Raw genomic sequence first — 13,443 nt, 5'->3', positions numbered from 1 at the left:
TCATGTTTCATGTCTCCTCAGGAAATATGAAAAGTTCACCTAGTTATGTATGACCTCACAGATAGAAACTGCAAAGGGTTGAGCTGTGAAGAACACACTGCTGTCTCAATTTTTCTATAGCACTGCATTGTCATATTAATTTGCCTGTAAACTCCATACTCCATGATTTTCTGGATTTTATAAACTACAGCTGCGTTCAGTAGTCAGGAAATGTCAAAGACATGCCTGCTTTCATGCCTGCTTTTTTCCATCCTTTAGTTGTAGAATAGTCATGAGAAGGACCAAACCTACTCCCAAGTGACAGTGGTTCTGACTCATGGCAACATATTATCAAGTTCCTCAGGCTATAAAACTTAATGGAACAGATTCCCCCATCTTTCTCTCATTGAACACGAGTTGGTAGATTCAAACCAACAACCATTTTATTATCAACCCAACACATCATGCACTGTGCCACCAGTTTGGTAAAAACAGAGGTGAAAACATTTGCTAGAGAACATAGAGCAAAATAAGGACCAAATTGGTCTCCCTGAATCAGACTTCTGGTGTCTAATACATTTTCTCTATTCTCTCCATTCTCTTTTATCATTTTATTTTAATATATGTCACTTAAAAGCAAAATAATGACATGAACATGAGTCATACGGGGGAAAATGATAATAAAAAACATACCTTCAACATTTGTATGTTGTGAGCAGAGATTCCTCGTGCTCTTAGAGCTCTGGAAGCATAGTGGATAAGGAACTGCGCTGCCAACCTGAAGGCAGGCAGTTCAAATCCATCAGCTGCTCCTTAAGAGAAACATGAGCAGTCTCTTCCCGTGTGATTTACAGTCTTTGCACACCATGTGGAGGTCAGCTATGGATTGAGTTGTTGACTCTTACACCAAATCTTATTAATATTTCCATGTGTGGATTAAGTGTGGGCCAGGAGAGGTGAGTATTTATAGCAGATTTTAGGTGGACTGAAGGCCTTTATAATGTGCTGTTAGGTAGAATTTCAGGGGATTGTAAAATAAATAGGATGCATTTGCTCCTCTCCTGCCTGTGCTTAATTATTGCAGAGAGACATGCCACCTTCTACTCTTTGGTAGTTAGTTGGTCCGTGGTGTTTGGTGCAGTTGAATTGATTATGACTCATAGGGACTCAATGTAGCAGAGTAGAACTGATCTGTAGAGTTTTCTTGGCGGTAACTTTTTTGGATCGGGGATAGTAAAATAGTAAAAATAGATTTCTTAGAAAGTTACGTCCCCAAAGGATGGACCTCTTCCTGAAAAGAAATAGGAGGAGAGAGGGCTCGGTGGTAACTTTTAAGGATGCTGATCTCATGCAGAACTGCTGGGTGGATTTGAACCATCATTTTTTTTGTTAGCAGCTGCACTCTCAATGGTTACCCCACCAGGGCTCCTTGATTGGTTCTTGACACTTTGTTTCTGAGAAAGTAAACTAATGTACAGAGAGAGAGAGAGGTAGCTCTTTTGAGGTGACCCAGAGAGCAGATACTCCAACAATGAGTTGTACTGGGAAGTTTTAGTCATGTCTTTGGAATTTCCTTCTGAGCCACCAAATGGCTTGGGTCAAAGGGCAGATTGTGAGGTGCTGTTGTAATACATCTGGCATCCTTTGGACGTTCCGCGGCAGCTGGAGTCAATGGATGGTGCTGGCAGACGAACTGTTTAGTCCTTGTCTTGGATGATGGGAACTTACATTTTCTGTTTGATAATAGTTTATGAACAGAATTTCTAATTATTTTGGGAATAATCACAATTTCTAGAAATAAATGTTAATGATTTTACTTACATAATTCTAATGAGCCTTTAATGTTTCTTATTCTATTGTTTCATATATTTATTGTCTTAAAATGAATATGTTTTAACTTGATACCTTACTTTGAACAGAACCATAAAAAAGTGATAACTGAGTTAAAGAAAAAAAACAACACTTTTCTTGATTCTGAAAATTAATCAAATTCTCTGCCTTTGTCTCTCTTTTCCTATAGTTCTTTTTTTCTTGGTGATAACATATTCAGTACAAATTAGCCCTAGGTAACTTAGGAATATTATTAACCCTTATGAATAGTTTTTCATTTTTATCTTTTAAAGTCACATGTGGGTTTTCGCCCCTAACCTCAGTACCTGTTGTACTTGAGTAATTTGCACAACTGGATCTCATTTCTATAAAACATTACAAACAATGAAGCTAGGATTATTTTTTCAGAATTGTTCTTCCATATGTTCATACCACAGTACATCAATTACTTGGCAAGAAGCAAGAAAAAGTGGAGAGGGAACACCTAAGAATGGGCTCATTCTCCCACACACAAAGCAGAGAGAGGAGAAATGATATGCAGAGAAAAGGTGATAATCGAAAGCATACGAAAATAGAGTTTACTTGAGCTTGAATTTTGAGAGCATATAGTCTTAATAAAACATATTTGAGGTTTTCCCAGCCCAAAATGTTTAGGCAGTGTTTAAGAAAAGGCTTGTCAAGCCTTGAATTCTGTTGTCTTCCCTATCCCCCAGTGGTATGGGCAGCAGAATGTTCTTCAGGTTGCCTTCCTATGCCTGTTACAGTCAGCATTCTTATACCGGAATATTAAGGGCACATGCTGATTTCAGTTCATAGATAGAATCCTGAATTTGCTATTTAGAGGGCTTGGGCCATTAGTTAACTAGTTATGTACTTAGTGCTTGCATTTCGGTAATTACCTAAAGAAGGCTATATTTGAACAGATAGTCCTTGTCTGATTGCAAAGTAGAGGGTCAGCAAAGGAGAGGAAGATCCTCAGGGAGATGGATAAACACAGTGACTGCAGCATGAACTTGAGCGTGGCAGAGAGTGTGAGGATGGCACAGACAGGGCAAGGTTAGAGTTACTATCAATTGTAATTTATTTGAAGGTACCTAACAATGAACAGTCCTCATCTTGATGAGGAATACATCAGGCTGTTGTGGATGAGAAGTCTGTAAACATGTGGATATATTTCTAAATCCCCGTTAGGTGCTCCCCTGTTAACTGAAAAGCAGGCAATTTGAATCCACAAGGTGTTGTGAGGAAGAGAGATGATGCATCTGTTTCTATGATGATTACAGCCGTGGAGGCTCTGTGGGGCAGGTCTGCTGGGTTCTCTAGGGTCACTGTGAGTGGAAATCAGCTCAAGGGCAACAGATTTGTGTTGTTGGTGGTCGTGGTGTTTTGAGTTTTGTTCTGGGGGTATTTTTCTGTGGTACTCCCTTAAACATCACAGTTAACTTCCTGTGTAACTCTGCCCAGAGGTGGGAGAGGAGGGTGTCGGGGACTGAATCTACACGTTAGCTATGCGACAGTAATAATTCTCATTTGTCAATGAGCAAATTGGACTTTATGCATTAAAAATAAAGGCAGTCTAAGACAAACGAGCTGAGAAGGAAGCTCTGTACTGTTTCCTGTGACTGACCTCAGACTATCATTCTTCTAGTCTTTTCCTTCCCATTTTTTTAAAAGGAAAATAAAAAGGAAAGGAACGATATGTTAAGTAATACTTATTTGGGGAGGAAATCCATAACCTTTGGACCCTTGAACATGAACTGTTTTTATTTTGCTGCCTCGTCTGTGCCTCCAAGCCTGCCCATTTTCTTGGCTAACTTTATAGTGCATGTGCCGTTTTATTTATATACTGCTGTGCTCACTTAAACCAGTGTCATAATCCAATTTCATGTTTATGAATGGTCTTCATGACTCACATTACATCTTCAGAGATAAGTTAGATAAATGGACATACAGCTTCCTTTCAAGCTAGCTATTTTTTTCTTAAGTTCTTTAGGCTGCATAAGTACTTAGCAGGCCACAGCTTGGTATAGACATGTATTGTCTATACCAAGACTATTTATGATTGGAATGGTAGCCAGCTAATTGGAATGGTAGCCAGCTAATAGCCTTGTTCTCCACAGGATTTTTCCCCCTTTGAGGATGATGCCAGAGCCCCAATTGTGCCTGAGCAGCTGAAAATGAAAAGAGAGGCGAGCATTATTATTTTATGATTGTTAGTATTCAAAAGAAAAATGCAGTTTGCCTGGCAAGCCAGACAAAGCATCCAGATGTTTGCCTTTTCTCTGTATACACCCAAAATGGTAAAGCTTTTTCTAAGCTGATGGATGATGCAGATAGGATACTCCAATATTACATCAGCACGAAATATAAAAACAGCCCCGCTTTAGAGAATTTAAAAAAAAAATCCAAAACACACCAAAGCGAAACAACCAAACCAAATTATAAAGCACCTACCACGGTGCTGTCAAAAGAAAGGTAGACTTTCATACTTATGATTGTCCAAAGTTGAGTTTCTGTTTTAGCCTCACTTCCTTGGGCTTTTTTTTTTTTTGTCAGAGACATTTTACTTTCCACTGGAGAGATATCAAAAGAGGGAACCTGCTTAGAAATTCCCCAGGACATAGTATTGGGGCTTCACTAAAGAGAGAGAGCTATGAATTTGGAGAACTTTTTGTATAACTTAACATCTCAGGACATGGTAACATCCTTACATGACCAAGCAGGCAGGGTGAGATTATTTAATGTCCGAAGATTATTTAATGTAACCTAAGAATAAAATTTTTAATCAGAGTATGTCCAGTTATACATAGTGTGTTCTTACAATAATTTTAGGAAGTGATGTATTGTCCCTTCTTTATTATGGTGATTAAAATTTCATTTTATATAATAAGTGAAATAATATTTGATATAATCTGATAAAATAGCTAATATTTTTCTAAAATAGAATGTAAATAATTCAAGATAATGTCTCTGCCCCTAAGATTTTGTGAGGAAATGAGGCTCAAAGCTTTGTTATAAAGATGCAAGGGGCAAACAGCTATGAGATATCATCTCACGCCAGTAACAATAGCTCAACAGAGCAGCAAATAATAAATGCTGGTGAGGTTGTGGAGAGATTGCAACCCTTAAACTCTGCTGGTGGGAGTGTAAAATAGTTCAACCACTATGGAAGACAGTTTGGCACTTTCTCCAAAAGCTAGAAATAGAAATACCATTTGACCCAGCAATTGCACTGCTGGGAATATACCCTAAAGAAACCAGAAATGCCATCCAAACAAATGTATGTACATCCATGTTTATTGCAGCCTTATTCACAATAGCAAAGAGATGGAAACAAACCAAGTGTCCATCAACAAGTAAATGGATTGAAAAACTATGGTATATTCACAGAATGAAATGCTAAACTGAAAAACAATGAACTAGTAAAACATTACACAACATGGGTGGCCTTGGAGGACATTATGCTGAGTGACATGTCTCAGTCTCAAAAGGACAGCTATTGTACAATACCGCTGTTATGTATCAGGACTGACAGGGAGGGTTGGGAGGAGAACAGGAAACGGGTTGATAGATAATGAACACTGTATTGTAACAGATGAAGTAGTGAAATGTTTAAAAGGAATATATGATTAGGAATTATACGAAAGACAACACTCTAGAATAAGAGGTACCTTGCAAAGAGGACTGGGAGATGGGGAGGGGAGGGGGGAGAGAGGATATGTGCAGCAATAAATGAATATCTAAAAAAAGCAAGAAAGAACGTAAACTGGAGGGAAGAGGAAAATGTGCAACAATGAATGAATGAAAATCCAACTTTTCTTTAAACTTTTGTTAAAATTGCAATGAAAAAAAATTTTTTTCTAAGAAAAAAAAAAGTTATTTTCCCTGAATCAAGCGGAGTTATAAAATTAGCAAATCAAGTTATCAGTTTGGCCCACTAAGTAAATCAGTCCAAATATCATATTGCTAGTTTCTGGTTTAATAATATAAGTATTGCCAAGATGCCTGTAATTCCTCAGAAAGCAAAGTTCGCTTTGTGTACTCTTCTTATTCTCAGTTTAAATTGTGCTTTGCCTTAAACGAACTCTTTGGTTTGATTCAAAAGAGTAAGTGGGATTACTCATTGACAATGCAATGGCATTATTACTCAGCAATAAAAAGAAATTAAGAACTGAAAATATGCAAAGGACAAACATCATTTCTTTCTTAACTATTTCCCCTCATCCTTCATAGAACTTCCTCAAGCACATAATAAATATTTGTGGAAGAATTACAAAATAATATGCTGGGAAAATAGTACCGTTTTAGTTCCTAGCACTTTTGTGCCGCTAACTGTGGATACAGTCTAATGAGAATTGAATTGCTATGGACCTAAAGTTTTATCAAAAGTGAAATTATTGTCAACTGACCTGTTGAAATTGGAAATGAAACACTTTTGGTGTATTCTTTTAATAGAATTGTTTGACATGATGTTATCTATGTCAGTCTAATTTTATATTTGTAGTGGGTTTTGTTGAATCTGGAGAGTGATTGCTATGAGCCTGATGGGGTTTTAGAGTTACTTTTACCAATCTGAATGCTTACTTTGTACAAAGTTGATGGCATCTAGATGAAACTTGTTTCCTTGCTGAGGTCATTAACAGCTGAAGTTCAGAGATCAAAGAGCAAATGAGGACTTTGCACCAGCCCAACTCATGTCAGTGGCTGCCTGCTTTGGTTATAGTGTATAGTTTTAGTTCACAAACTCATGGGTGGTTGGGTTTTTTCCCCCAATGCTGTTTGATATGTGAAGCTTTAATTTTTAACTCAAAAATTTAAAAAGTTTAATATAAAATTTTTATTTTTGTAGTTTTTAGTTTTCTAACATAAGACTTCACTTGGTGAATTTTCTCTGAGCCAGGATTTACTAACTAAATAAAACAGCTCAGATTAAAGAATTTTTTTATTTAATTGGCCTTCTCTGAGCAAGGAAGACTGGTTTGATTTAGGTAATGACTGATTTAGGTAATGACTGAGCTCTGACTTGGTGAGAAGCATGTTGGGATTTAGGTCGTCAGTGAGCTCTGACTTGGTGAGAAGCATGAAGAGAAGTTTCCCTCCCGTCTTTCCTGAAGAAGATGCTCAGGAGAAAGGGCTCTGATGCCCAGGCAACAGGGTCAGGGCAGGATCTCCTCTGTGCATCTTTTCTTTCATGTGCTTATTTTCTTCTTGTTATTAACAAAATTCATTCAACTCAAAGGTCTCTATTTTATTTGGAGATTTCAGGTCTTCTATTTATTTCTTTATTGAATTTTTAATTTTGGTTCTGGTGGACATTCACAGAGCAAATTGCTTTTCCATTCAACAATTTAGATACATTTTGTATCATGACACTGATTGAAGTCACCTGAATATAAAACTTTTCCCCTGCCAAGCCTTTTCTAAAACACTTGCCATATAATCAGAACTGACTTGTAGCCGACCTGCCTGAAGATTTCAAGGCTACGTATCACATTGGAGGAGATTGTTCATCTCTCTTATGGAGCTAATAGTAGATTCAGACTGCAAGAGAGGAATAGCCTTTGAATTAGCAGTACAGTGATCATGGGCTACACCAGCAGAACTCTTAACTTCCTCCTGAGGTTTTCATGTGTCCTTCTTTCCTGTCCCTTTATATGTTTGACTTTTGTTTTGATGCACATGCTGCCCTTTGGTCTCATATAATGGACTGTTCTGAGGAGTGTGTACCTACCTGCAGTTATTATTCATTTCATGAGCCTTTCTGTTGTTTGACTGAAGGCTGATCTTCAGGAGGAAGTCAATTCCGGGCTTGAAGGGTGTCTAAAGGTTAGAGTCTCACGTGTTACACCATCAGTGTAGGCCACACCAATAAATCTAGCCTTTCATTTTACCCTGCATCCCTTTCTCAGTGGTATCGGTGCAACATTCATTTCTTCTGAGCTCAGGTTCACACAATCCTTTGATTAATTGCATCCTTTCTTTTGGCATGCTTGGAAGTGACTTGTAGTTAAAGAACAAGAAGGTGACTTTAATCGGGGCTATAGACTCATAAAAAGGCTAGCGTGGAAAGAATCTTATAGGCCATCAAGCCCATCCCATGGTATGTTGGAGCACACTCAAACCAGCTTGGGAAATCCAATCGCTATTTTTATTTAAAAAAAAAAAAGTACTATTCCATTGTGTGAATATACCACAGCTTCTCCATCCATTCATTTGTTGATGGGCACTTGGGTTGTTTCCAACTCCTTGCTATTGTGACCCAAACTGTGATAAACATGGGTGTGCATATATCTGCCTGGATGTCGGTTATGGTCTCTTTAGGGTATATTCCCAGCATTGGAATTGATGGGTCAAATGATATTTCTGTTTGCAATTTTTTGAGAAAGTGCCACACCATTTTCCACAGTGGTTGCAGCCTTTTACACTCTCACCAACAGTGAATAAGGGTTCCAGTTTCTCCACAACTTCACCAGCATTTGTTGCTTGCTGTTCTGTTAAATTTTGCTTTTCTGACTGGGGTGAGATGATATCTCATAGTTGTTTTGATTTGCATCTCTCTTAAAGGTTTTGAACATTTCTTCATGTGCTTGTTGGCCATCTGAATGTCTTCTTTGGTGAAGTGTCTGTTCATATCCTGTGCCCATCTTTTGATTAGATTATTTATCTTGTTGTGGTGCTCAAGTATTTTAGATATGAGTCCCTTATCTGACATGTCATTACCAAATACTTTTTCCCAGTTGGTGGCTTCCCTTTTTACCCTGTTGGAGAAGTTTTTGGATGTGCATAGGGACTTGATTCTTAGAAGGTCCCATTCATCTATTTTATCTTCTCCTGGTTGTAGATTTTTCAGGATACTTGGAAGACTGTTTATGTTGTGGATTAGGACTACTAGAGTTCTTCTAAGCTTTTCTTTAATGAAGTTTTTAGTCCATGGTTTAAAAAAAAAGTACTAGTTGTAAATGTAGCCATTATTAAAACAACATATATAAGCTTATAGTTAAAAATGCATTGTATTAAAAGGAAAGGTATTAAGTACTGAAAATATAATTGACTTATGTTATGACTCTTGTCCATACCTTGAGGTTATTTTGTCATTTGAATCTGTGAATTGGAAATGCTGTCAGTGACATGCTGGCAGCCATATGCCTATTTCCATTGAACCAGTTCTGACTAATAGACACTCTAGCTGGAAGAACAGAAAAGAGTATGATTTCTAATGCAAAAGATGCCAAAAGTAGGTGTCTCTCTCCCTCAGAGTGCCTGGTAGGTTTGAGCCTCCAACCTTTCAGTTAGCAGTAAAGCTCTTAACCACACTGTCACCAAGCCCATGGTCAAGGTTTTGCCACATGGAAATCAGCAAATGCTCCAGATCAGGACTTTTGCCCCAGAATGCCAACTATTAAAGCATTGCCCAGCACTGCACTGGCCCTGGCTCTCTCATTTGCCCTGTGAAACTAAAGTGCTGAGAGATTGTCTGACATCCTCCAGCACAGTAACCAATGGATCCAGTCTAGGCTTGTGTCTCCTCGTGCATGCTATAGGGGTGCCTTGTATTACACTGTCTAGAGACATCTGTCCTAAGAACACAAGGGACAGGAGCCAGGTGTAGCTGTAAGCATATATCTTCTATCAGGGATAGAAATAAAGTGGAGTTAACATGTAGGGATTATTCTCCCTAGAAATCAGAAAGAAGGACAATCTGCATGGTGAAAGAGACCAGATACTGAGCCCATTGTACAAAAAATCACCACTGGATATGTATGAATTTACTATTTTATGCCTCCCTTCCTAGAACATAAAATCCTTTGTTTGTGCATATGGTTAATGTCCATGGCTGCTGTCAAAAAAGGTGGAGGTTCTAGACCCGAAAAGGGCTCTGGAAAAAGAATCTGGGGCTGTACTTCCAAGATAGTCAAATCAACCCCATGGTGCACAGTTCCTCTGTGATACACATGGAGTCATCAGAACCACAGTGAACTCTAACAACTGAGTTGGTCTTCATTGGAGTAGGAATTCCACAAAGCAGAACCCTTGCATATACTTAGCTCCTAGAGTAAGGCTCGATGCATAGGAAATGCTCAATAATATATTTTAATAACTGAATGAAGAATTAATCAATCCTGCCTTTTCTGATGTTATTATACAAAGACAGCTCCCAGGAGAAATTTTGCCCTGAGGAATATGCCTTGTAGGATCGAGCACAGGGGACCCTCTAACAGCATGTCAAGCTGCTAGTCTCTGTAGTAACCTGCATTTCTCTTTTCTCGTAGATGACGGAGGGCCGCCGATGCCAAGTCCATCTTCTTGATGACCGGAAGTTGGAACTGCTAGTGCAGGTAAAGGACTTTGATCACCTTTCAGAGTTTCTTCTGAGACTATTGCCATTCAGATTTTGACTGAGCGTGTGGAAGGGGAACGTTGCAAATGATTTTTAAATATGTATCAAATCTCTGTTACAAGGACAAGGACACATCAGGCTGTTTTTCCTATGTACACCCAGGTGCTATTTTTGTCCCCTCTGTTACTCTGTAAGCCACGCCTGAGTCCTTCAAGGCCAGATATATTTCTAACCTATTGTTACAAATCTCTCAAAAAGGAAATGCCACAACTGCCAGTAGCTATTCTTCCTGCTTGGAAGGAGTTAACTATTATAGACCAGAAATTCCACTTGCTGCAGCTACAACTGATTGAATTGTCTTGCTGGCTCACAGGGGACAGAAAACAGTTCATTATTTTCAAGTTAAGGTTTCAGAGTTGGGAAGAAAGAGAAGCAGCCTCCTGGCCCTGTCTTGCCTCTTAGGGCTGAGTAATCACCTTAGCCCATCCCCTGGGTCAGCATTGCTATCACTGCCAAAGACCTGGAGAAAGGGAGACACGGGCAAGAAATCAATTAGTGCCCAAGCTAGGGACACATTGGAGTCTGAAAAGTCAGAGAAGTCATTGGAATCATAGACTGGACTCTTTCTTGCTCAGCTTGCCTTTGAAAAGGCCACTGTTTTACCTAAAGCCACCGAGAATGAATGGTGAATGGTGGGGTTTGCAAACCTGACTCAAAGAACTTAAAGCTCCCAGCCTGTTGTTCCACACCAGCTCTTGTAACGGTGTTGCATTCATATTCGCTGCCATGTTTCTCAGACTCTTCTGGCATGGCTTCTCTGCCTCTGTCATGTTTTACCAGAAGGGACCACAGTTTGCCTAGAGGTTAAAATGATGCCCTTATGCCCATTCTCGGGGCAGGGGTCGGGGGGCAGGGTGATACTACTGATTCTTCAGTTGAAACACTCACTTAGAGGTTTTTTGTTTCATGTGTCCTATTACAGACTGCTTCTATTGAAACTTTTTTTGGAGTAGGTGAAGGAAAAGATAATGTAAATAAATGGACAATGAGACATTGTGTATATTATAACAATGTTGAACAGGCTATGAAGAACTAATTAGGGGAAGAAAGCTAAGGAGGAAAGGCCTATCCACAGGTAGAAACAATTGTGGTCGATTGACAGGGATGGGAAAGGAGGGTGAGAGCAGATGGATGGGTAGGGTGAAGGGGAAGCCAAGGTGCAGTGAGCAATTGATGAGACGTTGTAAGAAATGGCATTGATTAGTTGCAATTAATGTTTGAAAGCAAAATGTATATGAAGGATTGAAAGCAAATAAAAATAGGGGGAGTGGGTGAGTTCATATTGATAGCTTGAAGAGGTAAAGCTTTAGCAGTGTTTAAATTAGAGCTACAATTAAGGAGTCACATAAGCACTAGATTGCTAGGCAAAAGATTAGTCCTTCAAACCCACCTACAGGTACCTTGGAAAGCAAGCATATCAGTCGGCTTCAACATCGCAGCCTCAGAACCCTGTAGGACAGAGGATTGTTCTCTGCATGCTTGGGGTCACCATGAGTCAAAGGTCACCCCATCACAACTTACCAGATAGCAGCATAAATGCAGTACAGGAAATCATGAAAGGAAGGGGAAATTCATAATCACTATTACTAACTTAACTGCTATTCTCATTGCCATCAATGTCTTTCCAGCATTTTTGATATTTGTGTTTCTTCCTTGGTTGTAACCACCATGTATCTGTAATTCTGAGTGTTTTGTATTTCCATTTAAAGCGTTGCTCTCCAGCCTTCTCCAAGTTGCTATACATTGTCATGTTTGTTGATATCTATGCAAATTCTGGAAATGGCTGTACCACTGTTCTTTAGACGTTCTCCTCTGTGGGTACTTCCACGTGCTGTACAGTCTTTCCACTGCAGTGAGGAAGTGCTGTGATTAATTTGTCCGAGTGTGTGGAGTTCACCCACATTTGGGGTTGTGCCCTTATTAGGCGAGTTTCCAAGGCTTGCAGTGTTAGCAGTTGTTAAAAGTCAAACTGAAAGGTTTAGATTTGGGGGGTGAAGCAGCAATCGTTCTTCAATTAGAAGCACCATTAGTGAAGGCATTTGAATCCTTTCAGTTGTACCAGTCACTGTAAGGAGTTTATAGGTGAGTGGTCTGGTGTTTTAATGTGCTTTCCTTGAGTCAGTGTTAAAAGGCTTGGAAAGAAACCCCCCTGTGAACCAGAAAGTAAGACCGCAAAGTGGCAGGTTAAATTCTTGTCTTTTGGCCAGCTTGCCTTGGGAAAATATGAATGGGGCATCTGAAGTGGACATAAGACATAGAAAATGTGGTTAATTACACACAGTTCTGAAACTGTTCTCCTCAACTCTTAAAAATGAAGACAATTTTGGATTAGGCCAAGCAAGAAGCATGCATTTTCAACTCATCCCTTCTCAGACTTATTCCCTCTTCTTAGAACATTCTCCTTCCCAACCCCCACCCCACCCTCCTGTAACAGGCTGCTTTCTCCTAAACCTGCAATCCAAAGCTAGGGCAACATTTCCCCACAAGACTTTTTCTGACTCTACTCCTGAGCTTTCTTCAGGCTGGATCTTGGCTGGCCCTCTGCTGTGGTTTCCCAGTATTTGTCACATCTCATTGTCATTATCTGTTTATTGGACTGTGTTTCCAGTGACAGCCAGCAATCTGAAGACTCGATTAGTGGCTTGGTTCCTTTGAATCCCCAGTCCCTATCCCAATAACACCATGAAGTAAATCCTAATGGAAGAATAGGCAGATTTTGAAATGACCTGGTGTAAAGGACTTCTTGCCATAGTGCCAGTTGTATGAGAGAGCATATGTGTAGGTGTATGTGTGTTGTGGTGTGCATAGGGATAATTCCAACTCACAGTAGCCCTGGGGGAGTGGACTGCTCCATAGGTAGGGTTTCATAAATTGTAGCTTTGTAAGCTATAATCTTTGTGATCAGCGGGTCTTTCTCCTGCAGAGCTCCTGGGTTGGTTTGAACCACAGAGCTTTCCAGTAGCAGCCAATCACTTAACCATTGTACTACCAGAACTCCAACATGAAATAGAGGAGGAAGGACAGTAAGCTGCTTTTCAAACTGAGAATAAGCTACAGCAAGAAATGAAGTAACAGATATTACCCAAAAGGTCTAATTAAAATATATGGCTTTTCTTTCTCAAATGTCCAAGGACATCTGGTGATACAGTGGTTGAATGTAAACTACAATTTAAAGGTAGATGGCTGGAACCCACCAGCTGCTGAGAGGGAGATTTAGCACACAGATTATATATATA

The 13,443-nt window shown here is 39.4% G+C and overlaps 1 protein-coding gene across 2 annotated transcripts in view; it reads left to right on the top strand.

Moving 5' to 3' along the window:
* Positions 1-13,443, top strand: part of FRMD4A (FERM domain containing 4A) — an 852,768-nt gene that overhangs the window by 577,817 nt on the left and 261,508 nt on the right. The window contains exons 1-2 of one of the 2 annotated variants that reach the window (XM_006894278.1): positions 9,320-9,337; positions 10,080-10,145. In XM_006894278.1, the coding sequence (XP_006894340.1) occupies positions 10,080-10,145 (66 nt within the window). In that variant the 5' untranslated portion in view covers positions 9,320-9,337. Of the gene's footprint in view, positions 1-9,319; positions 9,338-10,079; positions 10,146-13,443 lie in introns of those variants that run through there. The other variant, XM_006894277.1, reaches the window with a different exon arrangement.

The sequence above is a fragment of the Elephantulus edwardii genome, unplaced genomic scaffold (genome assembly GCF_000299155.1).
Source record: "Elephantulus edwardii isolate Elephantulus edwardi_28Jun2011 unplaced genomic scaffold, EleEdw1.0 scaffold00139, whole genome shotgun sequence".
Taxonomy (NCBI): Eukaryota; Metazoa; Chordata; class Mammalia; order Macroscelidea; family Macroscelididae; genus Elephantulus; species Elephantulus edwardii.
The sequence above is the reverse complement of the archived record's forward strand: the minus strand, read 5'-3'. Positions and strand labels throughout refer to the sequence as shown.